Raw genomic sequence first — 17,928 nt, forward strand, 5'->3', positions numbered from 1 at the left:
AAAATCATACCAAACAAAGCATGGATTATACTTTGTTTTGCTTGAAAATTGCACCATGCAAATTGCAATGTGACTTTTGTTTAATTTTGTTTCAACAAAGGCACTATTTTGTATTTTTGTTGCAGATTGCATGTTAATATACGATCAATCGTCGAGTTACTAATGTATCAAAATATCTATTTTTAACCCAAAAAAAATCTAATTTTAATTGTGGATAATGCACTTTTAAATAGAAAATATACAGTTTAGTAAATTAGAATATATCATATGATTCTAGCTTTTTTTTTTTTCCAAATAAGATTATATTATTCTTTTTAATTAAAAGAAAAGATTTGTAGTATTTTGTGGACGATAAAAAAATAAAAAGTGAGGAAGGAAACAGTAGATTATATTCCAAAAATACCCCTCGGGTTTTCAACAAAAGCAATCAAATTGAAATTGCCTAAGAGGCAGTTGTGTAATACTGTAATTTCACATCACTGATCCAGACCCGGATAACCGCCATCCCGTTGCCGTTTAAATTCAAATTCGAAACACTGTAAAAGAAGAATCGAATCGAATCGAAACCATCTCCCTTTCAACAGAAAGCAAAATCTACCCATCTAACGAGAGCTCCACGAAAATGGAGTCGCGAAATCGGAAACCAAATGCAGATTCTTCGCCGTTGCCAAACCCTCCAGCTACTTCAGTCTTCAGAGATTTGTCCAATTTCAGAACCCCGAAGAATCATCCGAGAATCCCCAAATTCCCGTCTTCACCTTCTTCTCACCAATCCCAGTACTTCACCACTTCGAGAAAAACCCCGTCATCCTCTTCCCGTAGCTGCTTTAAAACCTCTGCCTTGAAATCGAAGGCCGCGCGTAAACTTAAGGCTGTTGAAATTGAGCAGCTCAAATCTGCTCGAAAAGTTCAAATGGAGAAGGAAAAATCACTTCGAAGTCTCTCCAAATCACTAACTGTGTGGCTCAATTTTTTGTATGAGGACCCTATATCATGTGAATGTGATACAGCGAAGATTACTGGAGAATTTGATGCTTCCCGTCAAGTTGGTGTCACCAAGGACTCTCTAGTGAATAATGGAAAGAGGGACATCGGGCCATCACATGAAGTGGGAGTTGATGGACCATGGCGAGGCCCGAAGAGGCAGAGATTGTCGTGGAGAGGCGAAGAGAGCGAAGAGGGGGAAGGAATTTCAGATTCAATGTTATCTGGATTGAGGAATTCACTGCAGGAGATATGTAGTTTTGAAGATCTGAAGACTAGAATGAGGATGCATCTGAGTTTGGCTAGTTGCAAAGAGATCTTTGTCGCAATGTCTCAAGTAACAAAGGTCTGATTTTGGTTTTCTCAGAAGTGATTGTTGATGTTTTTAAATGGTATTTTAATTTTATATGCGTTCTGATTTGTTGGATAGAATAACAAGCTTATTTTGATACGAACTGGCATATAATGGAATGCCTTAAATTAGTTTAAGGGCGTTTTGATTTTAGAAAGTTGCACTCTATGAGTGATGAGCGCCGTCATTACACATGGTTTTCATTGTTGAATGGTGTATTTATGAATAATTTTTATTCAAGAATAGTTGACTATGGAAGTTCCAGTCTAGAAATGTTAATTCTTACATCTAATCCAAAGAATTGGGTTGTTTAATGTCTCGCCAATTAGATATTATAGATTTGGGTTATGTATGATTATCATGGCATTTTCCTATGTGCCCGATCCGATAATATGTTGTAGAATGACTATCTATCTGTGATTGCACTCAGTAATGGCAGGTGAAATATCCACCAAGAGTGCACCGTTTTTCTTGAGGTGTGGAATGAGGAACATATGCATGTGGAAATCTTTCTGTATAAGTGTAAAATCAAAACAACCAATTTTGATTCTTAATTTGAGTGAATTTTTGTTGAAGTTGTATGTTTTTGTGCTCAATGTCCTCCCAGTCCTAGTGGCCAGTTATCTTACATCTTCTATCATTTGTCCTTTTCAGATTATTGATGATGGACGATTAAAAATGAGGGCAAATTGCCCCATAGTTAGTGATGTTGGGATGAAGGAGAAAGCCATCAAAAGTCTTATGTGTTATAACCCAGAATGGCTTCGGATAGGGTTATACGTTATATGGGGTGGGGACTCTTTGTTGCCAAGTGGTGATGTCGGTTCTGACCAAGAAATTGCATTTTTGAGAATGGTAGTTGAAAAACAATTTTTCTCTCACACTGGTCTAGCAAAAACATATGCTTATAATAAGCAAGTTGAGGGGTTGTACCGCCCAGGATATTATGAAAAGTTAGGAAATATCATATTGAAAAGAATTTTGTTGCTTGCCATGATAGTTGACAGAGCCAAATCTCAGACCAGCCTCCCCCTTAAATATGGTATTGATGGGCTAGATGGTGGATCACCACTATTGTTTTCCTCAAAATCCAATATTAAATCAAGCCGCCAATTAATTACAGGTAATATCATGTTTCTCGATGTTCGTGTTTTTGCCCGTGCTTTTCTAATCTGTTAATTGTTGTTAATGCTAGTTTGTGGGCTGACCTTTTTCTCTTCGTCTTTTTTGTTTTTGTTTTTGTTTTTTCTTAAAAATTAGAATTCTTATCTTCTGATGTGATGCACGGGGAAGGTAATCTTCTTGCACATCTTGTGATTGTTGGGTATAAACTATCGTATCAACAAGTAAGCAATTTCACCAGTCATGTTTTTCTTATATTGTGCAATAATGTTATCTGATATTATACGTCCTTTTATGAAATTAAAATTATTTTCTTTCTTAAATAGATGCACTTTAGTTTTCACTAGCTTGATGTGGCAGTCATTTTTGTATGTTGCAGAGTTCTTTGGTTGAATATGATTTCAAAATCACCGACATATTTGAAGATCTCCGAGATGGGGTCCGGCTTTGTAGAGCCATTCAGCTTCTAAAACATGATCCCTCAATTCTCATGGTTTGATGAATATTGAATTCGTTATTGTCTTGGTTTATGTTTTTCAGTATATAATGAAGGTAACTGTGGATTTCTTACTTTTTGTTGAATAGAAAATGTTAGTTCCATCTGATACTCAGAAGAAAAGTCTGGTTAATTGTGGTGTTGCACTAGAATATTTGAATCAGGCTGCAGTACCATTGCTTGATGAAGAAGGAATTGAGATTATTGGAGAGGATGTTGTAAATGGAGACAAGGAGCTTACAATTTCCTTGCTATGGAACATGTTTGTTCACTTACAGGTAGGTTCAGTTTTTCTTAAATTTTATACATTTGGTGTACTTCGTATCTAAATTCAAAAAAATATAATTGAATTAGTGGTTTTCTTTTTCACATCATTGAATGTTCAATCACCAATTTAAGGTGATTCGCTGAATGTAGTAAGCAGCCTAATTTAACATGTGTGTTATATACAGTTACCTCTCTTAATCAACAGGAAGCTTTTATTAGAAGAAATTTCAAATATTCGAGGAGTATTTATGGTATGCTTCAGTCATTATTACAAATTTACTGCCTTATTATTAGATAGAATGAAACATTACATCTACCATTTAATTGTAAAATACATTTTACATACACGACAAAGTAATACTGAAACCATATTTGTATATATTAACCCAGAAAAACAGAAGATTGATTTAACATGTTTCTACCTTGTTGTTTTTAATTTGTTTTAGATTTTTTCTATTTTCGTCTATAAAATTTAGAATTTTTTATGCGATTTTATAGGAAAATTCAAGCACCCTGACGCTCCTGGACTTGCTTCTTACTTGGATTCAGGTGTTTGGTTCAGTATGACATGATTTGATATTCTTTACAGATTGATTTTCATTTTCTAAACATCCAATGCAAGGTTGCCATCAACAAATTAAAGAGAAAATTGATTTTAAAATATCATGGGAATCTTTACACAACATTTCTTCATACGTTTTTCACCTGACAACAATTTGAATCATAAAGTTACATAAAAAGTAGTTATTTATTTATTTATTTATTCAAAAGTAGTTCTTTTCTGCTTACAGGCAATTTGTGAAACTTATGGGTTGAAAGTTGAAAATCAATCTTCCTTGTTGGATGGAAAGGCAATGTGGTGCTTGCTTGATTATTATTTTCGCATACAACATGGCCGTTCATGTTCCTCTAAGGTGGTCATTTATACCATTGATCCAAGTTTCATTGAACAAATATTGCATTAATTCATTCTTCGTCTCTTGAGGTCTTACATGTTCCTCTAAGGTGGTCATTTATACCATTGATCCAAGTTTCATTGAACAAATATTGCATGAATTCATTCTTCATCTCTTGAGGTCTTACAGGTCATTGATGGAACGAAAGTTGAAGTTTCAATTATGTCTGAAATTGAATATACAGATGCAGTGCACAACTTCATACTTTCTCAAAAGTTAACATCCTTGCTTGGAAACTTTCCTGAGGTAATAGGTTATTAACCATGTTTTTTTTTTTTACATTATTAACCATGAATTAAATTACACTTTTTGGTGCATATTGTCTCGTCTTGTGCTCAAGGTTGTGGCACGTTAATGTTTACAAACGCAAACTTGAATGCATGGAAATAATTCCTCCTATCATCGCATTGAAATAATTAAAAATTTATTGTCACTATCAAGATGGAAAATGAATATTTTTATAGTCAAACAGATAGGTCAAATTATTCACCAAAAAAAAAATAAATAGAACTACCCCTGAATAGTTGGCACAAGACAATTAAAAAATTTACATGAACAAAATAGTAGGATTTGTCATGAGATCGAGAAAATATACAGTTTCTGTATGGCATCAAAATCCAGATTGTAGGTCACTGGAGTAATGCTAAAAAACTAAGAAAGGGACAATGGCTAAGAGGGAGAAAAAGAATGAAAAATTTCATAAGATATTTTTAATTATCATGTAATACTCCGCTTTTATTAGGTAAAATATTCACCCCTTCCGTTTTGTCTGTTCCCATATCGGTCCATCTTCTTTCTCGTATGCTGAAATCGTCCCTACTCCCTAATGTTTGACAAATTAACCTATATACGTCATTTATGTTATGTTCCTGTTAATATGTTAGGGATATGTTTGGGTCAATTTGTGTAACATTAAGGATGATTTAAATAAACAAGAAAGAAGAGGGTATTCCCTTGTTTTTATTAACATTAATATTCTATGTGAACTTCAAAGATAGGTATAAATTATTAAATTAGCCGTGGGATCACAAACCTTGTGAGTTCATAATTACATATTTTTCTCTGTTTTGGAGATACTGGAATACATATCGAGATTAATGAAACTTTTTTATTTTCGATTTTTAAAGTCAAGTTTTGGTTAAACCCACTAGAATTTGATGAATGGCTTGCAATGTGGGGCCATAATTTTCTTGATATAAACTCATAATGCTTGCTCACCTTCAATCATAGTTAACGCTATTTTTTCAGCTCATATGTCTTTATTGCATGTTGAAACATTGGTTTCTGGAAGCATATGCTCCAAATTGTCTAACACGTCCATAAATAATTCGAGTAACCTTTTATCTAAACATACATCTTGCTCTGACCAAATGTTATTTATCGAGGAGACATATAGGATATTCTTGCACTTATAGTACGAACTGAGAATTCTCAACTTCAATGCACAATTTACTTCCCAACATTTTACTTGGCACCTTTGTGAGTCTTAGTTGTTGGAAAACAATCCATAGTTAACCAAATATGGATACAATAGAGTCTTGGGTTGAAAAAATTAATGGCACACAATTGCAACTTAAATTCTCTATGAGAGTATGTGACTGTTGAGAACCACTTAGAAAATTAACACATGGGTCATTTAGTGAATTTGTCTTACCTAAGCACTTATTTATGTGCCCAGATATTCTTACATTAATGCTTATAAAATTTAGCAATGATGTAATAGTATAAGATTCTACTGAATAAGGTGAATACCCATTTTCTCATGTTAGTTGACCAGGAATGGATTTAGATATTGAAATTGTATCATAAGAATGTATTTTATTATGTGTACTCATTGGCTTTCAGATAGACCATATCATTATATATATGTGTCATTTATGCGCATACGAATATAGTATGCAAAAAGAAAATGTATCATTTATTGAACACCTAATATCATGTAGAAAGTTGTTATAAATCCCATAGTGACTGTGTGGCTAGTTGGCACCTAGTTTATTAGTTCTTCTAGTACATTCAGTATTGTAGAAATTTTCTTTTTGGATGTTTTCATTTAATTTATGTAGACATGGTACTGCTGGATGCAGGTTTTACAAGTCAGTGACATACTCGAACATAATGGTGCATGTAATGGACAGAGTGTAATTATCCTCTTGGTGTTTCTCTCGGTTCAGTTTCTTGTAAAAAGAAACATGGTATTGTTCTTAACACATTCCATTGCTGAGCATTGTCTCTTGAATTTCGGTGACGATTTTGCAATTTGGTTTTTCATTGTAGGATGAGATTAATTTGCATAAGTTGTTGGGCTTCCAGTGTCAAAGTCCTAATGACAGATGCATAAGTATAGAAAAAGGTGCATTCTAGTTTCTGTATCTACTGGAGTGCTGCAATTATTCTCAATAAATCATGTTTGTTTGAAATAAATATGAACTGGAAAGTACCATCTTGTTAAAAAATATGGTGATAGGATATTGATTGGCTTGTCGTATCCCTTGTAAAAGTTCAGTGCACATTGAAAAATTAGGTTCAGTTTGTGATCTTTTTAATACGAATGATATTCGGGTACTTCATTGTACAAGTGATGAATTCATCCTTTTGTGATGCATATGCCAAAATTTTGAATGGTGAGAAATTAAATTGTGATCCAGTGTATTCACACTAATAGTTTGCTTAATTAGCTACCCCTATTGTTTTTTATATAAATATATAATAAGTTGTCAGTAGAAATTCTAACTTGTTATTGCTTCATTTCGCTATCATAATTAACCCAGATGGAGCGAATGATTTTAAGGCAATAATGTCATGGTGGCAAGAGATGGCTCAGCAGAATGGCAAGTGCAATATGAAGTCAACTACTTTTTCCACGCAATGCTTCTTGACTGGCAGAAAGAATATGAACAAAGTTCAAAAGGGTAATATATGATGCGAAAGACAAAAATCTCTACATTATTTGTATTAATTGCTGCAAATTTAAAGGATTGAGTATTTCTAAATACATTGAGAATATTTTATGTTACATAGGTGACTGGACAAAACATCATTTTCTGCATTGCCTTTTGATCTGGCTTAGACATTTTTGTATAAAAAATATTTTAGAAATTCGCAACCAAAAATTTCAGGTTTATCACGAAAATTTATTGGAAAGCCATACTCTTTTTAATTCTATTTATAAAAATTGTCTATAAATAATTATTTCTCGTGTTGATTACATGTCCAAAACCTTCATGAATCGTCCATTCCACTGTACTTTGAAGTCATTGATGTTTTGATGCTTAACTTGATAACCAACTATATGTTACTATTTCAGACAATGCTGCCACGATAATACAGTCTCATTTTAGGCAATTTGTTGCACGTCAAAATTATTTGAGGTTGATGGAAGCTGCTCTTCTCTTGCAAAGTGCCGCGTTGGCTTGGTTGTGTTTGAAGAAAAATATACCTGTGATGGAGCTTCGGGCGAGAGATGAACAATCATCATTATCTAGTGCGTATTTTTGCTGAGTGATCATAGCCTAGGCATTGAATTTTTATTCTTGTATCCCTGTCTTATGTTTTAACTGTACAATTCAGCTAGGAGAGAGCATCTCGGAAAGTTTGGAGCACGCTTTAGTTCTATGGTTGGCAGGAATTACTTCAACTCGAATAAGTATGTCACCACTATTCAACATGCCATGGGAAACTGGAGCACTCAGAGTGATTATGATGAAAATACATGCTGTCAACAAAGTTATGCTACAAATCTCGTCAATGCTGCAAGTGTTATTCAAAGTCACATTCGTGGCTGCATTGTGAGGTATAGGTTTGGTCAAATGGTTGCTCAGAAAGGGGAGTCTTCTGTTCTGTCCAAAGATATGATGAATAGTTTGCATAACAAAGCAGCGCTAACAATTCAGGATGCTTGGAGAAAATTCTTATTTTGGAAAAATAATCAAATTGAGCAGAATGCTGCAATTAAAATTCAGAGTTATTTCCGTGGTTGGTTGATGAGAAGGTATTTTGCATGCAAGAAGCAAGGAGCAATAACAATTCAAAGGGGTTTCCGATTTTTCAGATGTAGGTGGCACTTCCATGTCCAAAGGAAGGAAAATGCTTCTGCAATTATCCTTCAATCTTATGCCCGTGGATGGATGGCTCGTAGAAAAGCTAATAGAGAAAAGCATCTAATTATTAAGATTCAGGTAAGTGGTTCCCTAATTGTTGAGTATCTTGAGTGTTTTTTTTAGTTGATCTTTTGAGTGGTTTTTATCATCTCTTTCTTGTAGCAACAGCATGTAGATTATTCAAATAAAAGACATACTACTGAACGGAATACTCTTCAGCCTTATGGTCTATTGCAAATAATTAACTAGTTTTTGAAATGGGTTTTCGCTTCTTTATATAATGAGGCTTACTCTCCTGGCAATGTCACTTGGATGATTGCCAACTAACAGTGTCAGTTCCACATATGGTTTTAGAAGTAGGAAACTCAGAAGTGAAATGTTTTACCTTCGTATTTTTCATGCTCCTATGATGAACAAATTAATCAAATTTGCCATCCTTGCCGAAAATGTCAAGTTGGCTAACTTATAGACATTAACAACTGGCCAAAAGACATATAACTAGGTTTGTGACTTATTGGTTAAATTCATTGTTTCTTGACGATAAACATGGTGGCATATAGCAAAAGAAGTTCCTAGAGGATGCTAGTAGGAGAATCCAAAGTGCTTTTGTGTGCATGCGACTTCGTAAGGCATTCCTTGCTCAAAAGAATTCGGCGATAGACATCCAACGATTTGTTAGAGGGGACGTCTGTAGGAAAAGGCTCCTTGGTAAGTTATCTTTATCTAAAGTCTGTCTTTTTTATTGTTTTTGTTTGCATGTCTACTTACCTTAATTGCATATTTACATTACATATCCAATACAGGAGCATCCTGCAGCTATCAAAGTGCATCAAAGCATATCGTTTATGGTTTTGAAATCAAAATGTTTCTTCAATCAGTTAAGAAGGTTCAAAGATGGTGGAGGGATGTTCTGAGAACCAAGCAGATGACAAAGTCTGCCATTGTTATACAGTCCCATTTTCGAGCATGGAATGCCAAGCAAATGGTCAAGAGAGAGAAAAAACAGGTGGTTGTGATTCAAGTAAGTTAAAGTTATGTTCCTGGATTACTTTAGTTTCCTACCATTAAACATGGCGGCATCTATAAAAGGCTATGTTGTTGACATGTGGATCAGAGATACTGTCGTGGGTGGTTGCAAAGGAAAAAGTTGTACCAAAATGCGGCTGCTAGGAGTATCCAAAGTGCTTTCCTTTGCATGAAACGTCGTAAGGCATTCAATACTCAGGCTCATGCTGCTACAGAAATCCAGCGGTTTGTCAGAGGGGAGAATAGTAGGAAAAGGCTTCTAGGTATCTCTATTTCTTAGTGAAGTCTGTGTATTTTGCTGACTATTCCTGTTGCCAATTCTATTGACCTTTCACGTACAGGAGCATCCTGCTGCTATCTGAACACATCTAGGTATATTTTCCATGGTCTTGAATTCAAAATATTTCTTTTATCAGTTGTGAAGTTGCAAAGATGGTGGAGGGTTTTTCTGGAAGCCAAGCGACAAACAGAGTCGGCTATTGTTATCCAATCACATTTTCGAGGATGGGTGGCAATGAAAATGGGAAAGACACGGAAGAAACATGTGGTTGTTATTCAAGTGAGTGCAGTCATATTCCTTTATGATTTGGTTTTCGACATTGCACATCTTGGTAACAATAAAACACTTGTTGATACTTGATATGGATCAGAGTCACTGTCGTGGATGGTTACTAAGAAAGAAGTTGTTAATCCTTGATGCTGCTGCCAAGAGGATCCAAAGTGCTTTCCTTCGCATGAGAATGCACAACACATACATTGCTCAAAAGCATGCAGCTGTGGAGTTGCAACGATTTGTGAGGGGCGAGAATGATAGGAAAAGGCTTTTTGGTAAGTTATCCTTTAGTGAATATATCTCGTGGGATTATTATTGTTTCTATTTTAATTGCCTTGAATGTACTCTACTACAGGAGCATTCTGTTGTGATCATAATGCATCCAAGAATATCTTCTTCCCCAGTCTTAACTTCAAAATATTTCTGCAATCCATTAAGAAGTTGCAAAGATGCTGGCGGAAATTTCTGAGAACTAAGAAAGAAACGAATTCAGCAGTTATCATCCAATCACATTTTCAAGGATGGATAGCGAGGGAAATGGTTAAGAAAGAGAAGCAACGTGTGGTTGTGATTCAAGTGAGTCCATTTCATAGTACATGATCATTCTTTGTTTTTTTTAAATGCCTTCTGACATGGGATAAAGGAACCTTATGATCACAAGCTTGCACATTGTCGATTGTTATTTGTCATTAACACAGGCATCTTGACTATGTATGTTTCAAGTTATGATTCTGGCCACCTATATTGTTAGCATAAGAACAGATATGTTGCAAAGAACTGCAACAGATATCTTTAACGAAGTTGACTTCTCTTAAAGATAGTCTTTTCTCTTGCTTTGGATTTGGCGACGAATAAATTTTAGTTACTTGTCAGCCTCATTTTTAGCTTTTGCATCGACTTTCAAGTTACTGACTGCTGCTCCCGTTCAGGAACTCTGGAGATAATAAATTCAATCTTTTCTATCTATTTAATGTGGCACTTTTCTTGATTTAAGATACAACTTTGTGTTAGTATATGTGGAATTATGTGTTAGCAATTTGCTAAGGATTCTGGGCAATCTTATCATCCTTGATTCCTTTCTATTATCTTACATTCTTACTTCTTCAATGTGACAGTCATACTGGAAAGGTTACCTTGTACGGAAACATGCCGAAGGGCATTTACAAGACTTGCGCTCCCGAATGCAAAAATCTGCTTCAAATATTGATGATAGCATGCGACTGATAAACAGACTTGTGGCAGCACTTTCAGAACTACTTAATATAAGAAGTGTAAGCGGCATTCTGCATACCTGTGCAACTTTAGGTAAGCATTTAGTACCAGAAATTTGTCTACTCATATTTGCAAGCTCATGCTGGATCTCAACGTAGACCAATGACGGGAAACTAATCTAATTGTTATATATTGCAGATGTGGCCACAAAACATTCCCAGAGATGCTGTGAAGTGCTTGTGGCTGTAGGAGCTATTGGCACTATACTGAAGCTAATCCGCTCCATGAGTAGAAGCATACCAGATCAAGAAGTACTAAAGCATGCTCTTTCAACTCTCAGAAATCTTGCCCATTATCCACACCTCACCGAGATACTGATTGAGAATCACGGATGTGTAGAAGCGGTCTTTTGGGAGTTCTTGAGGTTTGCTTGCCCAATTTTTACTACTGTTGTGCTTGCCGGTTCATTTCATCACATTACAGTTATGTTCATGCTTCTGCTTTTTGACTCATCAGAAACAAAGAAGAGGGATATTTCATTGCATCCGAACTCTTGAAAAGAATATGTCGTAGTGAAAAAGGTTTAAACGCCATTCGCAATCTACCAGCTTATTTAAAAAGGTTGAACAACCTTGCAGAAGAACTGACAAGAAAGGCAGGAAATGAGAAGGGGTTAGAAGTCATTTATCTAGCACTATTTTCCTTTTAAAAATTGTACTTGTTATTTCTACTGGTTCAAGAATTTTACAAATGTTGTATTGATGCAGGTATTTGCGTCACTCAGTAGCAAGAGAGCGAGTAGATAAGAGATTAAAGGAGGCTGTCAAACTCCTTGAACTCATTAAAAACTCCTAAGAGACGTTCATAGCAGATTTTTCCCTTTTTGTTTTCGAGGTGTTTCTTCAAGGCAGCATGAGAAATCATGATGTTCCTATTGTCCCATTGTAGAAAGTAAGTTGAGTTGACTGACGCATACTTGCTATTCGAAATATAGAATTCCTAGGTCCGGCTGGGGGGAGGATTTCGTTTGAGTGGGCGCATACTTGTCTTTTTTTTTAGCATATCAACTGGTGATTTCTGCTATGCTGTAGATGTATATTATATTGTTCGCCCAATCATTAACTTGTGTCCTTTAACCATAGTGTTGAAGATCATGAGTTTTCTTTTTTTCTTTTTTAGCAACATGAAGGTTGTGGTTTTTCTCTTAGGATTGTCATTTCGTATATGATGCACATTTCTTTTCGGCTGAAACAATAGAAACAAAACATTTGATACCAGCAGAATATTTGACAGGGAAATGCAATTTAGGTTGTGCTTGCCGTTTGGTGGTATTATTTTATTTGCTTTTTGTTGTTTCTTTTTATGCAAGAGATGGTTATTATCTGTTAACTACTAAATATAATAAATAGATGTTTCTTTAGAAGTCACTTTTTTTCCACTTGGAACAAATTGTTAGTTTTTTTTATCGTTGAAATGATAAGTAATAGGATTATTACTAAATGACATTTTATTTTATGTATTTTTTTAAAATTTTATTAATATTTTAATTAATTCATATCTATAAGTATAACCCCATTATTTAAGTAGAAGTATATTAAATTGTAGGTGCATAAAATATTGACTCTAATTTTGAGCATATATAATGGCTTTGTCATGTTCTTATATATCTCGAGTTGAGGGAGTTTTTTCCCCTTCAGTAATATAATTTATAAATGGTAATTTTTTCCTTTAGCCTTTCTAAACAAAACTTTAACTATTATGATGGTTAAATTTTTTAAAATGATGTAACAAATTTTTAAATTTAAGAGATACAACTATAAACTTTTATAACTATTCATGTATTAATTTGTGAATTTATTAAATAGTTTGTGTACTAAATTTTATTATTCTTTTAAAAAAAAATTATCCCATATTATTCGCAAACGCCGGTTACCTCTATAAATACATTTATAGTTTTTTTTGATCAAAATTACATTTATATTCACCAAAGCATAGTTGTAGGTCAAATACGACCATCCTCTCTCCTGTTCGCAATAGTTCTTCAGCCATGGCGATTCGCGCGCTAAAATTGGTCACTGATATCCATTGTTTCTCTATTCGCATGGTCAAATTTCGAAGCTTTGCTGCAAGCAATGTCCCTAAACCCCTTTTCATCTTAAGACCTACATCAAGCCGGTTTCACTCTTCCATGTGTCAGAGTCATTCAAATCCCAAGTATGTATGAAGTTTTATGTGAATCAGCTCGATAAAGTTTGTAGCTTTGTACTTTTTTGTTTGAAATGAGTTTTGTACTTGGGGACAGAGTAATGTATTATCTTGTTCCCCGTCTGTTTGTAAAAATTCCGGTTTAGATTTATATCTTTTGTTCCTGTTGGATTCTGTTTTCGCACTTTCCAAGTATGGATACTCCTTTAAAGGGCCAAGAATTTGGTGGGATATTTTGCGGTACGATGATGGAAGAAATGACTGTAAGGGTGCTTTAGTATATGATCAACTTGTGGGTTGTGGCACGCTTAAAAAAATTGAGGGGGGACTTGGGTAAAAAGTAATAATATTAAAAAAGAAAAATAGACAATTGAAGGTTGGTGTTCTTGGGCTCCGGAAAGGATTGATTTCCATTGTTTTCATGTTTTTTCTTTGTGGTAATTTTTCCCTCTTTTCTACTTGGTTCAGAATTTACAACGTACAAAGTTTTCTGGTTCATTTATTCATTAGAGTTAACTCTAATTGCTCGTTAAATTTTGTCTATGCTCTAGATTTGAAGTGGATGCTAAGATCAGTTATCAAGAGTTTCGAAAATGGTGCAATGGAGGTGGCACCTTTAATGAATCTGCTTCCATTGATCCAACTGCTGTAATTGAAATAGGTGCAATAGTTCATTCAGAATCTGTTATAGGAGCGAATGTTTACATTGGGTCAGGAACAATGGTCGGACCTGCAGTTAGAGTTGGTCAATCAACAAAAATAGGGTATTCATTTATCCCTCCTGAAAAACATTAGTGTTGAGTCGTTGACACTAAGATATACTGTACTTGACTTTTTCGCACACATGGTCGAGTGGAGACATCAAATTTGGCTCTTTAGTTTATTCATATGCTAGACATGTATTATGGTTATATTGGTAACTAGAGGATACCCTACTTCTTCACTGGTTTTTTAACTTTCCTTGATTCTGGCCGTAACATTATGCCATCAAAATGTGTATAAAATCGGCCCTATCCAGCTTTTAGACTTTAGCTTTTAATTTTAATGTACAACTTTTAATTTTTTAATAGCATACACAGAAAACATGTGAAAGTCTAATAGGTTCTCATGGACCACAACATATTCAGTCTAATAGGTTCACATGGACCACTACATATTCTTACGCCGACCTTTGGTCCGATTAAATATTTTGTCCAGGTATAATGTTGTGCTCACGAATTGCACAATTGGTGATTTTGGTGTTATTCACAGTGGCGCTTGCATAGGTCAAGATGGTAAGGCGTTAATTTCGAACTTTTTTTGCTTTTCATCGCATGATATTTCAAAATATCGGGGTTTTTTTTTTTTTTTTTTATCAAAATGGCATTTATGTTCAATACCTTATGTTGTATAAGCTATATTTCTGGTTTACGAAATCCCCAAGTCGGAGTCACATTCACTTTTCCTTGTGGCTTTTCAGTTTTCTAGTCAGTGATGAAATTTTCTTTTCCTTGTAGGTTTTGGGTTTTTCGTCAATGAACAAGGCAACATGATGAAGAAGCCTCAAGTTTGTATAACTTTTTTCCCTATCCACTCTGTTTTGAGTATTTGAACCTCTGGGTGGTAATTATTAGATAGTTGATTGCGGGTATTCTAGGTAATTACATGATATATAATTCCTAAAAATCTATATTTCCTTCAATTTTTAGTCACTTTTAACTTTCTGATCAAGTCTGGGGTGCATGGAACCATAGGGGTTGAGACTGTTTATGATGACATACTCCCCACTTCTTTTCTTTGTATTTTACCCTACGTATTCTTTAGGTACATTAGACCTGTATTTCGGCATTCAAATATTTTTCTTTGTTGAACAAATTTCATAGCAAAGCTTTTTTTCCTACTTCTATGTCTCCAGAGCTTGAAAGCAACAATAGGAAACCATGTGGAAATAGGCGCAAATACTTGCGTTGACAGGGGCAGGTGAAATATGCGATATCTGTGACTGTTTCTTGTTTCTATGTCAACAGACTCAACTCTCTTGGTTTATCCATTATAGTGTGTTGTAACCTACACTACACATACCTGAAACACGTTACACTGCTACAATTTTTACATGTAGTTGGCGAGATACAGTGATTGGAGATCACTCGAAGATTGATAATTTGGTGCAGGTGTGATTCTTATTTCCGTATAAATGAGTTAATACTTAATAACTTTAAAATCATGTGTCCTTAACTATGCAGATCGGCCACAATGTAGTTATAGGAGAAAACTGTATGATCTGTGGACAAGTTGGTATTGCAGGTTCAGTGACGTAAGCTACCATCATTCATCTTAAATCCTTGAGACCGCATTTCCTTAGCTTCGCACCGACAATCTGCTGTTTACACTCCGTTTCATTCAGGATAGGAGACTATGTGACATTAGGTGGAAGAGTTGCAATTCGCGATCATGTCTGCATCGCATCAAAGGTGTGCTTTTGTATTAAGTTCCTTCAGTTGTATTTTTAAAATTTCTGGAAGTGCTTATTTTTCTGCTGCAGGTCAGATTAGCTGCTAATAGCTGTGTCACCAAGAACATCAATAAATCAGGAGACTATGGTGGCTTCCCTGCTGTAAGCATTATCTTCAATCCTGTTTTCATTTGTCAAGCAGTTAAATGATTACCTTCACCTATTAATTCTAGATTCCCTTGATTATTATAATTTTTTTTAATGTTCGTTTGATGTTTCTATCGTTTTCGTTAGATTCCAATTCGAGAATGGCGAAAACAAGTTGTTGCCACCCGCCGAACTTCAAAGTTGAGGAATCTTGACGGTGTAAAGTCAAGTTTACTTTCCGACTCTGAATGACGAAAGGATCATCTGAGGTAAATCTTATTACTGGGTGAGCATTTTAAGCGAAAAAATGGAAAATCAAAGAGCACAGATATTGACTTGAGAACAGGCTTTCGTGATAACATTATGCAGCACTGTGCATTTCTGTCCTAAGACAGTCCCATGAAGCTTGATTCGTAGGTTACTGAAATGTGTTTCCCGTTCATACGTAATTCATGCACGTAATTCATGCACTTAATTACAAATATGGAGACGCGGCCACCCCCTATATGTTTAATACCTTCTGCTGTATTCTATCCTCAACAGCATTGTCTTCCATTCGATAATTCGAAACCAATCTGCAATTTTTTGTTAGAGCTGATTTTACTTGTAAACATGTAAAGGTTTTGAGCTTGAATAAATAGGATTACGACAATGTGTATAGCCTTTTAAGGTGTAGACATTTTATCTCGATTCAATAGAGTGGCCAACTCTAGTTGGTTCTTGGTAGTTGGTATTGCAATTATGGAAAATTTTCTAACTTGTCCTATTCAATTTGATGAGGAAGAACTTTAAGAAAAACATCTTGATAAGAGAAGAGTTGCTGGTTATCTAATTTTTTTTCATAAATATACTTTTCGCAATTATGGAAAATTTTCTAACTTTTCCTGTTCAATTGCAGTTTTTAATCTATTTTTTCTAACAGATTTTGCACGGTGAAATTTTATTTTTGTCCAAATTTTGTTCATTAGAGTGAAATTTATGATTGGTGTTTTGGGAATTTAGAGGGAAAGATGAAGGGAAAGCAGAATGGTAATTATTTAAATTTTTTTAGCAATATCTACACTTTATAAAATTTGTGTTTAAGTTAATATATGGATAAAAAAACATCATTATATATTATTGAGAATAAGTTTCATTATTCGATATACTAATAAAAACATGATATAATAGTAAAATATTAAAAATAAAAAATCTCACAATAAAACTAACTCAATAATTTCTGTAAAAGAGAGAGAAAATAATGTTTACTATTTTTTTTGTTGAGATATAGTGTACATTCATTATAATTTTTACTATTAAGTGTTTTACTTAGCTTTTAATTACTACCATTACTAGTAATTAATTAATAATTCGGGTGTAAACTTTAAGATCTAATTTTATAACCTAAAAGTGATTTAAATTTTTTTAAAAAATAGAGAGGTATGTGTAATAATGAAATATTTACAACTTTAAAGTGTTTAAGTCGTCGATATCTATACACTTGATACATTTATTTTTTATTTAGTAAAAAGCAACGGAACACAACAAAACACTTATTTAATTAATAATTTGTTATGGAGCACACGCGTGTGTAATATAATGTATGATATTAAAATTTTGTGCTTCAAAAATACATGTGGGTGAGCAGTTAGATTTTCAATTGAAGATAAAATGACAGAAATTGCTCTGAAAGTTTGGCTGCAATCAAGGGGCAAAATTGGAAAAAAAATTTGGTGTCCTCACACCATACCAAAAACAGTTTTTTTAAGGGTCTTAAGTATTATAATATAGTATAGATAATTAAAATTATTAGACATTGATTAATACTTAAATTTTACAATATTTATTTATATTTTTACTTTTGTTAATTTATGTTAATTTATTTATATTTTTATTTAACTTCTTAAAATAAATTATAAGTAAAAAATTGAAGCAAGATTTGTACTTGCGTAAATTAACATGCCTAAGGTGCTAAAAATATTGAAAGAAACTGTTATATAATAAAAATAAATATTTAAAATTAAATTCATCTACATGATTAAATCAAAGATAATTATTGAAGAATAAATTATCGAAATAAATTTATGATTTAAACATAATA

General features: G+C 34.0%; 2 protein-coding genes across 4 annotated transcripts; both read left to right on the top strand.

Moving 5' to 3' along the window:
* The first annotated feature begins 576 nt into the window (after window positions 1-576).
* LOC140882959 (uncharacterized) lies at window positions 577-12,230 on the top strand. The gene is made up of 24 exons (XM_073289228.1): window positions 577-1,330; window positions 1,991-2,459; window positions 2,597-2,682; window positions 2,838-2,951; window positions 3,044-3,232; window positions 3,407-3,472; window positions 3,720-3,770; window positions 4,013-4,135; window positions 4,307-4,423; window positions 6,262-6,369; window positions 6,452-6,527; window positions 6,946-7,086; window positions 7,482-7,658; window positions 7,745-8,352; window positions 8,835-8,982; window positions 9,078-9,295; window positions 9,389-9,563; window positions 9,642-9,859; window positions 9,951-10,128; window positions 10,209-10,429; window positions 10,969-11,158; window positions 11,264-11,489; window positions 11,582-11,737; window positions 11,833-12,230. The coding sequence occupies exons 1-24, from the start codon at window positions 623-625 to the stop codon at window positions 11,918-11,920; spliced, it is 4,851 nt and encodes a 1,616-aa protein (XP_073145329.1). The 5' UTR covers window positions 577-622; the 3' UTR covers window positions 11,921-12,230.
* An 831-nt stretch (window positions 12,231-13,061) lies between these two features.
* LOC140880563 (probable UDP-3-O-acylglucosamine N-acyltransferase 2, mitochondrial) lies at window positions 13,062-16,572 on the top strand. Of its 3 annotated transcripts, none has more exons than XR_012149677.1 (10): window positions 13,062-13,279; window positions 13,822-14,034; window positions 14,468-14,544; window positions 14,767-14,816; window positions 15,165-15,229; window positions 15,369-15,420; window positions 15,493-15,563; window positions 15,654-15,720; window positions 15,797-15,863; window positions 15,996-16,572. XR_012149677.1 is itself a non-coding variant. In XM_073285121.1 (10 exons), the coding sequence occupies exons 1-10, from the start codon at window positions 13,113-13,115 to the stop codon at window positions 16,098-16,100; spliced, it is 939 nt and encodes a 312-aa protein (XP_073141222.1). In that variant the 5' UTR covers window positions 13,062-13,112; the 3' UTR covers window positions 16,101-16,572. The 3 variants fall into 3 exon arrangements, 2 of the variants coding, with proteins under 2 accessions (XP_073141222.1, XP_073141223.1); XM_073285121.1 differs by having other exon boundaries at window positions 15,792-15,863; XM_073285122.1 differs by lacking the exons at window positions 15,165-15,229; window positions 15,369-15,420 and having other exon boundaries at window positions 15,792-15,863.
* Window positions 16,573-17,928: the final 1,356 nt, after the last annotated feature.

Source organism: Henckelia pumila, chromosome 2, assembly GCF_033568475.1.
Source record: "Henckelia pumila isolate YLH828 chromosome 2, ASM3356847v2, whole genome shotgun sequence".
Lineage (NCBI taxonomy): Eukaryota > Viridiplantae > Streptophyta > Magnoliopsida > Lamiales > Gesneriaceae > Henckelia > Henckelia pumila.